The 16,881-nt window shown below is 29.3% G+C and overlaps 1 protein-coding gene across 1 annotated transcript in view; it reads right to left on the reverse strand.

The window, feature by feature from the left end:
* The window catches only part of LOC111641954, an 80,606-nt gene that overhangs the window by 27,525 nt on the left and 36,200 nt on the right, over positions 1-16,881 (reverse strand). The window contains exons 9-11 of the mRNA XM_023388207.1: positions 14,039-14,109; positions 12,416-12,542; positions 8,290-8,447 (exon numbers count right to left, since the gene is read on the reverse strand). Of these exons, the coding sequence (XP_023243975.1) occupies positions 8,290-8,447; positions 12,416-12,542; positions 14,039-14,109 (356 nt within the window). The remainder of the gene's footprint in view (positions 1-8,289; positions 8,448-12,415; positions 12,543-14,038; positions 14,110-16,881) is intronic.

Consider the following 16,881-nt stretch of genomic DNA (forward strand, 5'->3'; position numbering starts at 1 on the left):
CTAAAAAAATAATAGCAAAAATTTCTCTTATTAAATCCATAAAAACTGCAATAAAACTTCTAAACTAAAAAAATTCAGATAAATAAGACTGTAAAAATCATGTTTAAATTCTGAATAATCTCAACTCTCTTTCTAACCTCTACTACATCAAAACAAGACTAGAAATGAAATCTTCAATTACATACTTTTTTAATTTAAAATAATAATAAAATGTTTTGTGAATTTGTTTATTTACATTATTTGTAAAATGAGTTTTCATGTTCCAATACTTTCGAAGATCCTACAAATTAGTACATAATCAACAATGTTATTATGTGAAAAGCTAAGCCCGACATAAATAATTTCATTTGTGCAATGAATAATAACCCATATGGCCTCTGCACCAAATAAGCCAACCTTCCTTGATATCAATATACAATTAGATGGTGACAGGATATCAACCAAGGTTCATTAAAAGCCATGCTACACTCCTCTATTCATCCCTGCCAATTCTGATGACCCCTTTTTGTACAAGCTGGCGGCGTTCCAGGCCCTAACCAAAAGAGCGTTCACACACCACTCAAAATTTGATGATACATTGGCAGAATTACAACGCATCCAGAACATAGCCACATGACACGGGTATGAGCAAAAATTAATTCATAAGCTTGCGTTTGCTTATTCGACACAAATATATACTAATGACAACTATAACTCATGCACTAACAACTCGAATATTTCTCAGTCTTTAGCTGTGATTGAATGTAACCACCACCTTGACCCCTATTTACAGAGAAATTGCTGCATTTACAAACAAGAAAATTGCATATAAGAGGTGTAGTACTATTTATGACATCTTGCGCAACTGCAAAGATGACATAGACAAAATATTGGCTCCAGGGGTATATTCTGTCCCATTATGGGACCATAGATTTCAAAGGGACCTTGTGTGTATTGGCTCCACGATATGTTCTCTAGATAAGCGTCTACATGAATACAAATATGACATGATCATAACAGAAGCACCACTGCCCTATCTACTTATACTTTGACCCCAGGCATAAGAGCTGACGTGCAAATCGTTAAACTATCACACCGAAGGGAACACATACTATTGCTATAAACTCTGGAAATATACAAAGCGGGGTTATGCAATAACTGCATTAACTCCAAGGATGCGATTAATATTTCTAAAGCTTGGAAAAGTTCTGTTACGAAGGGGAAGACTCCCACAACTCCATTTAATGTGTCTTTCCACCATTTTATGTCTGTGTAAAAATATTTATATATTCTTTTGTTTATGCAATGCTTGATATGCATGCGCAGAATGAATTTTATATGCAAAGTTGAATACGTTCCAAAATGTTCTAAAAAAATTTTAAATCTTTACGCATACAGTTGAAAACATTTGTATTTCAATTAAATATTTTACTGGTAACTTAAAGGTTGTTGTGAGATTATTGTATATTATACCAGTACCTGTAAACAAGCAATTAACCTTTACACAATATTATTGCTTTCTAAAAAAATAAGTTTATTGACAACAATTTAATACCTGACTTACAAACCATATTGCATATTTTTCCAGCTTTATACCATTTCTTGTACTCCAAAATTCTAGTCTAAGCAAATGTTTTCACCTCCATTCAAGGCCCATTTCAGGGTAACGTACACAGAAAGAAAGAAAGATAAAAAAAAATAAAATCAAAACAAGCTGAGAATTTCTATGTTCTATTTCTGGAAATATAATATATAATTTTTAGCTTGCTTGTTTTTCTTTTTTTCTTCTTTCTGTGCATGTTAGCCTGAAATGGGCACTGAATGAAGCTAAAAATATTTGCTTAGACTAGAATTTTGGAGTACAAGATATGGTATAAAGCTGGAAAACTGTACAAGTGGTTTGTAAGTCAATTAATAATTCCAGTTTGAGTAGAATTTAGTAATTTAATTAATACTCATGAAGTATTATTAATTTTTTTGTTTTTTTTCTATACAGTAGAGCGTCGTTTATCCGAATCAATTGGGGACTGGGGTGGTTCGGATAACGAATCATGTACGAAAAAATATATTAATTTATCCCATGTTGAAATTTCTCTCCATTGCATGTCGCTTCGCATTGAATTTTCATCAATGTTAAGCCTAACAAAGACTATTGTATTGTTAAAAATTATTTTTTTTATGTTGCACAAACAAAATAAATATATTGAAAAATTTAGAAACAAAAAAAATTATATTTCAAAAGTTCATTTTAATATAAAAATTATGATGCATAGCGACATCTAGTATCAAAAACATTCCGATGTAGACACGAAAATATTCGGGATCACTCACGCAGGTCAATGAGGTCAACACGAATACTTTCAGGAACATCGCAGGTCAGGTTAAAATTAAATACAGTTGATTCCGCTTAATTGGGACATGTTAGGACTAATCTATTTTGGCCCAATTAAGCAGCTGCCCCAATTAAACAAACTAATAATAAATTCTAAAATAAATTATGTAATACATAAGTAAAGAAATAAGTATGTAAANATTTTTAACAAACAAAATAAATTTATTGAAAAATATAAAAACAATAAAAAATTATACTTCAGATGTTAATTTAGTATCAAAAACGTAAAATATTTGAGTAGCCGAAGACAGGCAAAGATTGCAGTGCCACAGCACTGGCGAAAATTTAAATTTGCCGACTGGAATGCTTTCGGATAACGGACGTTTCAGATAACCAGCTTTCGGATAAACGACGCTCTACTGTATTATACTTGTAGATATGTTTTGACAATAGTTTTCTGTATAACTTTCAATTACACTTATCCCTCACTTTACACTTTATGTATTATTTACAATTACACCTTACAATAATACTTAAATGGTATAATTTTGAAAAGTTATAAGTTAAGTTAAGCTATAAGTTAAAAGTTAATTTTCAGGAAACAACTCCATTTTTTTCTCTATAACAACTTTTATTTGACCAACAATGCTTTTAAAAAAAATTTACTAATTTATTCTATAACTGACAACAAGGTGCTTTTCAGTCTACTGTGCATATGTATAATTTATACATTTTAAAGTGTTGCATTTGGTCTTTTTTTGCCTTAAAGGAATTTTTAAAGTAAATTTTGAGTATTTTTGAGAATTAAATTAAAATAAGTTGATAAAATAAACTAGTAACAAGTTGCTCAACTTTCCCAGCAAAATTTAAAATTTTGGTGGCACTGTCTGTTATCATATTTTATTTTTTTAACTATAGTAGATCATTGATTATCCGAATGTTGATCAATCAAAATGCCAATTAACCAAAAGCTTTCCAGTCAACAAATTTAAATTTCGACTAGTGCTGTGGTGCTGCAATATTGGCTACTCCAATATTATTTTTGTTGATATGCGTGTTTTTGCTGGCAGCACTGACGCGACCATGAGAGGGTGCTTAAGGACATGCCAGGGTTTGAACGAATTTCAACATGGGATAGGTTAATATATTTTTTTGTACATAATCGGTTATCTGAAAAATCGATTTTCTGAACAACCCCAGTCCCCAATTGATTAGGATAATCGATGCTCTACTGAATTATAAAATGGCAAAAAGCTTAATTTTGAGGGTAGGGATGAGTTTTATAAAAAATTGTAAAAGCTAATAACGAATAAAATCATCATTAAGTCTGACCCTATTGGAGATGAACATAACCCCCATTATCTCCCCACCCCCGACCTTTAATTAATCACCAAAATTTAACATCAATCCCCTAATAAACAAACCTCCCTGCAAATTTTCAGAAATTTTCGACAAAAAACACAGGCGTTGTTAAGCTTGAAACAGGGTGAACAAAATTGTGCCCTCCCACACATACTAACATCAATACATACATAAATTACTCCCAAATTTGTTTGCATTTCTAGATATTTCAATGTGTCCTAAGTCCAAAAATGTAAAAATCTGGGGGGTTCATTTTTTGCCAGATCACCATACTTTCCCTTTGTTATAAGAGTTGGGAAAGTAATAAAGAAAAAATGCAGAAAGAAGAAGAGATAATGAGAAAAATTGAACAAAATACAATTTACAAAAGACTGAAAAGGGAGTCACCCCACAAAGAATGAATTCTGTGTGGAAAAATCTGTCTTCAATTTATTGCAGATGTTACAGAATTTAATGAAGTGGCTGATGTAAAAGCAATATTTTGGTTCTTGCAAACAAGACTGGCTTTCAAAAAGTTGATGCAGTCAATGAATTTTGAAATATCATAATAAAGAACTTACATTAAGTGAACTCAATTACAAACATAGATTCTCTGATGATGAAGATGAAGAAGAAAAGGCAAGATAATTTGTTTTATTGTTTCTGAAGGACAATACAGACAAAAAAGAACTGTCCATAATTTTACTGTTAATTATAATTTCAAAAATGTTATCACTTCAAGATGATGTCAGAAAATAGCTGAGCAGTGATGTTAGTCTATTGATTTGGGGGACCTGGGAACAAACCCGAAACAATAAAAATCTAGAAACTTTATTGCTATTCTAAATACATCAGATCCATCCCTCACCACTTGAAAACCCTATTATGGGCTTGGCCAAACCCACAATTGACCTGATTAAAGACTTTCTTAGTTTCCACAGGGAAAAAAGAATAAAAACACAAAAAAGAAGAAACATGAACATAAATTACGAGAAAGCAAATAAAGTTCTATCTTGAATTTCTTTAACAGAGATATTTACAATTCTATGAATATATCAAAGCCTTTCATATCAGGAATTTTTAGTGTAAAAGTATCAAGAAAAAGAAAATTATCATCAGGTACATTTGATTTAGACACAGAATTAGAAGGTAGATTACTTGACTCTATACAACTTTCTAGAGAATGACTCCCTTGATCTCATTTATCATTAACTACTATCCATCATATTGTTAAATCATCTTATTGTCTTTTGGCAAGTACAAAAATGCCCTTCATTATATTATATCTTCTGTTCAAATTGTATTTATTTACTTTCAGATTGTTGTTTATTATTAATGTAAGCTTGTTTTCATTCTTCTCAATTGATATATTTTTCCATCTGTAAAAAATGTTTGGATAATTTCAGTCGAGATGCTTTGTGACAGAGTTTTCAAGAATGAATTAAAGTCGTTAAGTGAGGGATAGCTGTACTATCAAAATTGATTATTACATACTTAAATTCTCTCAATATTCAAGTTAGAATGATTTGCAAATTAATAGAACATGATTATTCAACTTAATATCTGCATTTATTTGGCATCATTTTTCAGATTTATTTGACATTTGAAAACTACAATACTTTCTAAAATAATTAGTTATTTTAAAAAATTTATTGGGTAAAGAATACAATAAAAAATTAAACTTTTAAAAGTTTTTCTCCTTCTGACTCTAATTAGAGTGAAAGTAAAAATAAACTGAAGGTTAGTTTTATTTTTCAAAGAGTAAAGAAACTAACTGAAATGCATTAAACAGTCTCATATGCTAAGCAAAAATGTTAAGATTTTACAAATAAATATATATATAAAACAATCTCAGTATATGTATATCATATTGATATATTTTGAATGTTAAATCCAATAATAAAGTATGACTGAACATATTTTAATAGAAAGAAAAAAAAACGACTTTAATGCAAAATCAAAATGTATTAAATTTTACATAAATACTATATGTGAAATTTCAATTTTATTTTCATTCATATTAAATTATTATTCAAATTAATTTTAAAAAATTTTTTTCTCATTTGAATATATTGGGTTGTTTGGAAAGTAATTTCATTTTTTTAATCACCAGAGGAATTGGTTGTATTTTTACCTGCCAATTTCATTTTAAACAATATTGTCATTATATATTTTGACAACTGACATTTCAAGGCTTATTTGTAAAAAATTTTGTTTGATTCTGTACAATTGTTTTTTTTTTTTTGGGTGTCCCATCAAATATGGAAAATTAAAAGCAGCATTTTTGGCATATTTTGCTTTTTTATTACCTAAAAGGTAAAAACGCTGTTCAAGCAAGAAAAAAATTGTGTGACATGTATGGAGAAGATGTGTTGACCGAATGACAGTGCAAAACTGGTTCACAAAATTTTGTTCTGGCAATTTTGATATTGAAGATGCACCATGTTCTGGAAATCCAGCTGAAGCTGATGAAGACAAAATAAAGGTATTGATTGAAGCAAACTGCCAAATAACAACATGAGAAATTGCTAAGAGATTAATCTATCCCACGTTGAAATTTTTCTCCGTTGCATGTGGCTGCCATGTTGAATTTTTGTTGATGTTAAGTCTAACAAATTTTTTTTTTTAAATAATAATCGTGACTACTGTATCGTTAAAAATTATTTTTTGTTTTGCACAAACAAACTAAATATATTGAAAAATATAAAAACAAACACAATTATATTTCAAAAGTTCATTTTAATATAAAAAAAATATGATGCATACTGACATCTAGTATCAAAAACGTACTGATACTGTAATGAGATATATTGAATTTAACCCAGTGAGTCAAAGGTCGTGACCCCGATATATGTCCAATTGAACCATTTATGATCACTTGAAATGACTTGGTTTCATTTCAAAACTTGATATATGGATTCCACATGTTCTTGAAGAAAGAGATGCTCTCTTTGGTGGGATATTTTGGAAATTTTTTTTTTGAACTTCTACCAGATAATTTCACAATTGATTCGAAAGTGTACTGCCATCAAATAAACAAATTGAGTGATACCATCAAATAGGAAAGGCCAGAATTGATCAACAGAAAATGTGTAGTGTTTCACCACGATAATGCCAGATCTCACACAAGTTTGTAACTCGTCAGAAACTATTACAGCTTGGATGGGATTGCTACCATACCAACCATATTTGCCAGATCTGGCATCTATGGATTATTACTTGTTTCAGTCTTTACAAAATTTTTCAAACAGTAAAACATTTACTTCAAATGAGGATGTCAAAAATCACTTGGATCAAGTTTTTTGTAAGCAAAGATCAAAACTTTTGTGAATGTGGAATCATGCTACTACCAGAAAGATGGCAACAGGTATTTGACTAAAACAGTCAATATATAATTCAATCAAATTTTTATATATATATAAAAAAAAATTTTTTATGGGGAAAAAAAAAACAAATGAAATTATTTTCTGAACAACCCAATAGATCTCAAAAATAGTAAATGAGTAATTAAACAAAAAATTATTTAATGCATCATGTTTATAATGTTCATTATTCATGGAATTATTTCTGGTATTTTAAGTTGTTAATTTTTTATTATTTCATATAAAACATTTTCTATGTATCATTCATATTTTGGAGTTAAAATATTTTTTATCAGTTTTTATTTTTAAAAATTTAAAAATAGCAATGAAATTCTAGAAAATTCCATGCAAGTTTCAAAGATTTTTTGCTAATAAAGATAACTTTTCAATCCAATAACTCTACATATCCATCACTATTGTTTATTTAATATATATATTTTTTAATATTGAATCTAAAAGTGGTTACATAATAAATTCCAGATAGCTAATCAGTATATATTAACAGTTAAACAAAAATTCTTTAGTTACAATTTGTCTAATTCAGCATTACCCAAGTGAAAACATCTGTAATAGCTGCCAAATATAATCAGCAATTTTTCACTTTAAAAAAAGTTTATATGTACATAATTCAAAATTTTGTAGACCAAAGTACATGAAAGCTGCTAACTTTAATTCTTTACAAACTTTAATATTTTATACATTTTTGAAGTCCAAGTTCAGTTAGTTTAGTTTAATCTTTTTTTCCTACTGAATAACTTCATGTCTTTAGTACTAAAATAAGTGTAGCAATACTTTAAATTGAAAATTAATAATGAAAACTCCATAATTATAAAGCAACCATTGAAAAAACATTTTTAACTATTTTAAGTTTATGGATGTTTTCTATTTTCATGAAGGGGGTACATGAAATGAAAAAGGTTAACCAGTAATTTAATTAAATTAATCCAATTAAAACTAGATGATTTTTATTTAACTGTTTAGCTGATCTTTTATTTTTAACCAATTCTAATAATCAGATAAAATGCCAAAACATTATAGTTGTTATTAAAAGTTCATCAAACATCTTTTAAGCAGATAAATTGTAATGAAAATGTATTGAATTTCACATAAACACTATATATAAATCACTGAAATATCAATTTTATTTTTGTTCAATAATAATTCAATGAATTATTATTCAAATTAAAGATTTACTTTACAGATTTTTTTTTCAATTATTAATATCATGTAACATAAATATTAAACATAAAACAGTAGTAAATTAATATTACTTACTCTTTAAAATTTTTAACAAGAAAATTATTATCTGTCAAAACAGAAATAGCTCTTTTTAAATTAGTACTTGAATGTAGACAAATCTGGTTTTTAGACTTCAACAAGGAATTTTTAGATATGTACATATGAACATTTCGTATTTCAACTATCTGTAGTGGCTAAAAGAAAAGCATAAAGAACAATATAAATAAAAACCACCACAATCCAAAATTCAGTAATTGCATATTATTTTACAGAAATACTTTACAATTTTATAACTTTGTATAAGTGAAAAAATACTTTAAATAATATAAGTAAATTTTATAAAATAAAGTATACAAGTATACTTTATTTTATTTAAAAATAAAATAAAGTATTACATTTTATAAGTAAATTTTATAAAATAAAGTATACAAGTATACTTTATTTTATTTAAAAATAAAATAAAGTATTACATTTTATAAGTAAATTTTATAAAATTAATAATTTATAAGTTAAATTTATAATAACTTAAAAACACTATTGATCATCTATAAAAAGCCTTCCCAAGGACAAATCACTTAATTCAAAAATGGTCAAAACAACTTTCTGAGTGTATTTGTGAAGGATGAAATCATAGGGAAAGGAGTGAAAGTCTGAGTTTTAAAGTTAATGTATATTAATTGGAGAAATGTAAAGAGTAACTATGCAAAATTTGCCCACATTGCTCAAAATGTTTGGGAGTAGGGAAATGAAATCAGAGGGGTAGTAATGGGTCTGAGTTTTATGGTAGTCCATGTCTCCTAGGGTACCAGAGAGTAACTGTGCAGAATTTGGTCTAAACTGATCAAAGGGTTTGGGAGTTTGTAGGGGAGATGAAATCAGCAGGAAGGAGTTAGGGGTCCTTGACACAAATGTATTTCATGACAACTGTGATTTTCTTTTAGGCATTTTATTGTCGATAGTGCTCACTCGCACTTGTATATACCTGAAAAGTAACCAAAAGAACTCAATTTATGTAGGTAGCAATCTAATAACATAAGACTAATTTCTATTTTTAAATAATGGCATGATAGGTTTAATACAAAAATAATGAACATATAAAAATACTAAAAGCCTACATACAAAAGTTTAGTTTCATATAAGGAAAGTAAATTTGCTCCTTATAATTATATAATCTGATAACATAAGAGTATTCTTATAAGAAACAAACAACTAAGACAACATAAACAAAGCATATACAAAACTACCGAAATTGCACAAACCAAAACCAAATACATAAGATAATAAGTTTAAAAAACTGATTGTTTCCATTACTAGTTTCTGTGGATTTTTTTAAAGCCTAACATTTTGGCTTTTTTTCAGTAACTTACATCACACAAAGTACTCTTATTGATATAGATTTTATTACTGGATGTGGACATGCATTTTGAATCTTATGATCCCTCTTCAATCCTTATTTTTTATACAGATCTTATTAAAATAAATAATAGTTATAAATTACATCACACATAAATGTTTACAGAAAATATTTACAATAAAAATTTTTTACTTACATTAGCCAATTATTGAATACAAATTTATATTAAAAATTGGGCAATTAACTGGATAATTATAAAAACTTTTATAAAAGATGCTGATGTGATGTAAGTTACTGAAAAAAAGCCAAAATTTTAGGTTTTAAAAAAGTTTCAAAAAGCCCACCAGGTGGCAAAGGAGAATGACCTTGAACAGAGCAGACAAACAATGCCAGAAAATGCCACAGTATAAACATCTTTTCTGTGCCTTTTCCTTTTTTAATGTGAAAATAGTATATAGTCTATGTTCATCTCAAAGGAATAAGCTTTTCAACAGCAAAATAATTTAAAAAATTGGTTCAATAGATTCTGAGATTACCTCCAGCAAACAAGCAAACAAACAAACACTGTCACTTTTTACATTAGTATAAAAACTTTTATGTTGAATAATTCTAGGACATTTAATAGACATTCTTCAATTTCATGTTTTTCAAATTTTTGAAGAAAGATTTCAAAAATCTCAGATATGATATTTTTATTGAAATCAGATGAAAGTTAAATAATAAGATTAAAAAAATCAAAAACAATATATTGTATATTCCTGTTGAAAGATCACATATAACAACAAAATACATCAAAAAAATCATCATAACAACAATTATACAAGGTGATTCAAAAGTCACAGAAGTTTTAAAAAATTAATAACTCACAAACTATTTACAGTATGATGTGGTTTTCACAGAAATCCTTAGAATAAGGTGGGGTTTTTTAGTGTAATAAAAATTTTAGTACCAAATTAGTTACATTTCTTGCCATAGATGGAGCTGTAAAAAACTGAAATCATTTGTAAATTTGTTAAAGTAAGAATAAAAAACTAAAAATGTTCTTAGTGTAAGCTCTAGTAACAACTTCACAAATAATGTAATCTTATCAAGTGCCATCTATGGCAAGAAATGTAACTATTTTGGTACTAAAATTTTTATTACACAAAAAAATCCTGTTTCTTTCTAAACATTTCTGTGAAAACCACATCATCTTACTGTAAATAGTTTGCAAGTTATTAATTTTTTAAAATTTCTTTGAGTTTTGAATCATCCTGTAAATGTTAATGTATTTCAATAAATTTGTAATGGTAATTCTAGTTAATTTTAAGAAATATTGAAAACAATTTAATAAGCCATGACTGATTTGTTTAACAACTAGATGAAGTTATCATTATAAGTATTACTTTATTTTATGAATTTTACTTTTTTTGTATAAGTTCCTATGTACAGTACAGTTTCAATATGCTCTCTATTTATTTTTATTTTTTTCTTACTTTTCATTTTTGACTATAAAGGATTGTCCAAAATGTTTTTTCTTGTATTCTTTGTCATAAATTCCTTTGTTTCATTTAAATATTCTATTTGTTGTCTTTTATGTATTTTTTTTTTTTTTTATAACTTTGTGAGGATAACCTATGAGATAGCTACAATTTTAACTTGCAATTACAAACTCTTCAAACATTTCTTCCTTTGTCTAAATTTACCAAGAATGTGCTTAAAAAACATTTTAAAAAATCCTCTGCATGCCACTTACATATTTTTCCATCATCACAATTTTTCCTAAAATTATCACAGACATGTATATGCATGCTCTTCCTTATTTCTCTATAACATGCCTTTATGTAACAAAAAATCATGAATGTTTTAATAAATAAAAATTGAATGTTTTCTATTATATATTTTATTTCAACAAAGATTTCTGAAATCAAGATAACAAAGAACAAGAAGTAATTGTAAAAGTAAAAAATAAAAAAAATTACATTTAGCCAAAAAATATTTTAATGTTATTCACTTTTGTAAAAATAACGTTTTAAAAAACAATCAACTGATTTATCTGACAGTAACATTCTTACTCTAGATACAAAATATTCAGACTGAAAAATTTTGTGTTTTGAGTCTATGTGAGTTTTATTGTAGACAAAGCAAATTTTAATTAATTGTTTCAGATTGTTGCTTAACTTCCTGTCACTTCAGGTATATTTCATACTTATTTCCTATTAATTTTCTTTGATAATGTTCTTAGATATATTCTTATATTTATTTGCTTTGATATTGATATTTATATGTATGTTTTATTTCTGCTAATACTGCTCTAAACTCATTAGTTACAGTAACTTGCTTGAGATGTATATATTGTAGTGTTGATTTCTTCAACTGCCAATCTAAACTTTGATTTAATTCCATTATCATTTTCTCATTAGATTCAGACTTTTGTTAAGTCTGAAGTTGAACAAGTTATTAAGAATAGCTAATAAATTGCAAATTGAATTACTGATAACTTTCCTGTTCACATCACATAGCCTCCTATGAAAGATAGAGAGATCTATGAAATAAAAAGGCAGTAACATATAAAGTATGTTTTTTAAAATCAGAGAACTTGAGTGTTTGTTTATTAATCAATTTAAAAAATAGTTTTGTTTGAAATATATTGTAAATTAAAAATGTTAAAAACTATGTATAAAATTTTATTATTTATAAATTATTAATTAAAATTAACTTAAGTTGTATATTTATTGAGAGTATACATTTACATTAAACATATATATTGTAAACTATAATTGTTTAATATAATAATTGTTTAATATAATTAAATTTTATATAGCATACCTCTAATTTAGCTGCTTCTTTAGCATGAAAATCATATATCCAAATATCTACTATGTATTTTGACAAATGCAATAATTTTTCATACGATTTTGTTTCTTTAAATACTCCTTGATAAGATTTTAAGGGACTGCAAATAAATTAAATGTTAAGCATAATGTGGATATACAGTACACTGAATGGCCAAAAAATTAGAGACACCCTTTAATAACGAGTTGGTCCACCTTTATCTCTGATCACAGCCAATATTCTTCTTGGTATGGACTCAACAAGTTGCTGATACCATTGCTGAGGAATATTGGCCCATGCTAACATAATGACAGCTCTAAGTTGGGTCAGATTGGATGGTGGCATTTCCAAGCTTTGAAGCAATCTTTCAACTTCGTCCCACAAATGCTCTATAAGATAGAGGTCAGGGGACTGAGCTGGCCATGGAAGCAGGTTAAACTATGATTGAATATGAGACTAATCGAGCATGGTGATAAGGTGCATTGTCGTGCTGAAAGTGACCATCTCCATCAGGGAATATTACAATCATAAACAAGTGTACATGATTGGCAACAATGTTGAGGTAAGCTGTCCTATTCAGAGATGTGTCCACAAATATCAAGAGACCCAGTGTACTCCAGGAAAACATTCCCCACACCATAATTCCACTGCCACCATCCTAAAGAGTTGTCATTTGGCAGGAGGGGTTCATGAATTTGTGCTGTTTGCACCATATTTGGATCCTGCCATCTGCATGATAGAGCAGGAAAAGAGATTCATTGGACCAGGCTACTTTTTCCAGTCCTCAAGTAACCAATTTTGTCATTCCTGGAACCACACCAGGTACCTTTTCCTATTTTTCTGTGATACCAAAAGGCACTCTTGATGGTCTCCTGCTGCTAAAGCCCATCCTTTGCAAAGTGTATTTTGTTGTGCATTGGAGATATGCTTTGTGATGCACCTGCATTGAATTCAGCTGTAATTTGTCGTATTGTTGCCCTTCTGTTGCTGCAAACTATGTGTGCTAATTGCCCTTCACCTCTCTCGTTCACCAGCCTTTTTTGACCAGAATTGTCCTTATCGCTTGAAGTTGTTTTCTCATCTACCACTCTCTAAACACCCAAGATACTGTTAGGTGAAAAAAATCCTAAAAGAGTCATCGTTTCAGAGATGCTGACACCAGCTCTTCTTGCACTGACAATCATCCCTCGTTAAAGTCACTTAAATCTTTTGTCTTACCCATTTTGACATTAACTTCCATGATAACTACGTCATCCGAAGCTGAGCATACCTTATATAAGACACTTTGCATTGTTACATCACTCTACATCATTGTCGGACTGATTTACTTTCAAATAACAGGTGTCTCTAATTTTTTGGCCACTCAGTGTACACACACACACAGAGGTTTATATATTATACATAAAAAATATCAATACATCATTTTATTATAAAGAATTTCATTAATGATTTTCTTCATCTTGTTTATATCAAATAAATATTTCATTTTTATAAATCTTTAACCTCCATCCTTAAATGAAATAGATGCCAACACACACACACGCAAATGCAGAATTTTATAAAATTCTATTAATAAAATTTAAAACACATTTAATTACTTTAGATCATGATACATACCATTGTGGTTCACTGCCATCCCACACTTTTAATATCACCAAATCATCATTGACTACATTAACACTTATAATCTGAAAATATCAAGAATATTTACTTTTTTAACAACAATGTAATGTAGATTCTAAATTACAAGCATACCCAGACTTACAGAAGGCTTGACTCCAGAATGTCTGTAAATAAGTCTAAGTCAATGCAATGTATGAGGATTAGCTGAAAATTAATGCACACTTGCTCATAACTCTCAAATGAAAACAGATATTCAAATGAAACAAAAAATGTATAAAAGTACATTTTATTGGCTACAAAAACAATGTTTCTGCAGCTACTGTCTCTTCACCTACAGTTTCTCCTTACACTTTGATGTTATGTAGGCTTGTTTTTTCTTAAAATGATCAAACTATCCCCTACTTGCACTGAATGTAACATCTTTAGTTGTCTCACCTACTTTTAGTTTGGAGATCATCAAATAAACTTTGCATTTTACTTTGAATTATAGCCTAACTCCAAGCCATATATACATATATATATATTTTTTTTTCCTGTTTAAGCATCAATTACAGTCGACCCCCCTATAGCGTGCGTTCCTATAACGACAATTCCTATAACATAGCGAAAAAATTGTAGCAACATTCGTATAAAATACCTCCTATAACGTCGTTTCGCGACAAGATTGATAGAATCTGGACCAATAGTGGATGAGCAGCCGAACTACTTTCCTCCGACCCTGCAACACGCTACGGAGCGGCTAAATTGAGTTTGCTATCGTCTGTACAGTATTATATATAAATTATATATAAATTAGGTACTGTACATATAATTATATATTAATTATATATAAATTAGGTACTGTATATATAATTATATATTAACTTAATTTATTGTAACTTTATTATAATTAAATATATACTTTCCGCCGTCTAGCGTCACGCTACGGCGAGTTAGGCGACCTATCGTCTGTTCAGTACTGTAATTTTATACATTTCTTGTGAAAGAAACATTTCTTATTCAACGGCCATAAAAATTATTTATATTAATGATGTCTCCAAAGGTCAAGTTATTTTTCTACGAAAAATTCGTTATTAGAAATCGCGGCTGCCGTTTCATGTGCTGTTCCGCAACGAAAACCAGCTTTAAGCAACGGCGTAGTCGAACGGTACACACTCGGTAAGTAATCCTATAATTTTTTGTTTATAGCATAGTTTATACGGATTACTCCCAAAAAATTATACGTGTTTTGGAAATGTTGAGTGGAATTAGTCTAGAATCAGTTAATTTTATAGAAGAAAACCTTTTGAACAGCCTTAGTCCGTAAAGTTCCCACCTATCGGGCTGTGATTGGCTCATATATTTAATCATTCCTACAACGTAAAATTCGATTAGCGTGGAACGTATCTAAGCGTTATAGGGGGTCTACTGTATATCATCCACACCATCAAAAATTCCTCCATATCTGTAACTAAATTATCTCTTCTCCTAATCAGACTAGTGACGACTGGGTTGGCACATTTAACTTCTTTAAGAATTTTATGTTTATTTTTGATAATAATGTTCACTGTGGAGCAAGAGAAGTCAAATCTTTAGCCTTCCACTGACTGTGATACATCTTTACCACTGAAATTAATTGTATTCAGTTTAATATTCAATGCAATAGCCTTAAGACTTTTCTTGTTACCTTTATTTGCCAGTTTTAATAAGCTATTGCATTTTCAATTTAAGCACAAGAAAACAGTTTTTGTTCAGTTTATTTTGTGATCATTTCATCTCTACAACTGTCAATTCCAGTCAGTGTTGCCAAATCTCTAAAGTATTAAAAAAACTACCAAAACCAAAACTGCTAGATTTGAGCACATGAAGTTGTCTATGTTTTTGTTAGGATGAAATCGTTATTAGTAGAGTAAATATATACTACTGGCCATTAAAGTTGAAACACCAAGAAAGACACATACAATTATTTCAAGATTTGCAAGATGCAAAGATTATGGGAGAACATGTAAATGATTAGCAGTATAGCACAAATACAAATGATGTTTGCCAGTAATGCACCTTAGAAGCAGGGTAAGAGGAGAGAACTGAAAGCCAGTTTTAAGCATTGGAATTGTGTTTTCTTGCTGTTCTTGTGCATGGACAGCTTAAGTATGCCTCCATGAAGAATACAGCACATTTTTGATTTTGATAGTTGGAGAATTGTGGTACATTGTAACTGCAGATTATCCTTCCAAAAATACCACAGAAAAAGACTGAAAATAATAAGACCTATATTATGAATCTACATATTGGTCAGCACCTGGTGTTATAGTACAGATACCATTTCATTTCAGTCACACTTGTGCCTAGTATGCATTCCCAGTACATTAAATGCCCATCATTATATTTCTGAGGTGCTGAAGCCTGTTTTTGTCTTTTATCTCCAGAGTCTGCCTAGAGCCATTTACCAACCTCATATGGTATATAGAGTCCAACAGTTTCTCAACTGCATCCAAGTTCTGCTTCTTTCTTGGCCCATGTGGTTACCAGATTTTTCATCTGTTGAACATGTGTGGTTCAAGATCGCGCAATGACAGGTGTGCTACAGACAACCTGCAGCTGCAGCAGATTAACTTTGACAACATATCAAAATGGTATGGATTGACATAATCCAGGCACACATCTAGCATCTAGTCCTCTCTATTCTGGACTTTGTAACAGCAGTTATTACTGCCCTGGTAGCTGCACAAGATAGTCGTTTCACCTCTGTTCCAAAGGTTTTCTGTATAATACATATGGGTTTGATAGCTTTTATCCTTCTTGGTGTTGCAATTTTAATGGCCAGCAGTGTAGTTTATACTGTACTGTAGTAGAAACAA

The sequence above is a fragment of the Centruroides sculpturatus genome, unplaced genomic scaffold (assembly GCF_000671375.1).
Source record: "Centruroides sculpturatus isolate CEXI.00-Female unplaced genomic scaffold, Cexi_2.0 scaffold1547, whole genome shotgun sequence".
NCBI lineage: Eukaryota > Metazoa > Arthropoda > Arachnida > Scorpiones > Buthidae > Centruroides > Centruroides sculpturatus.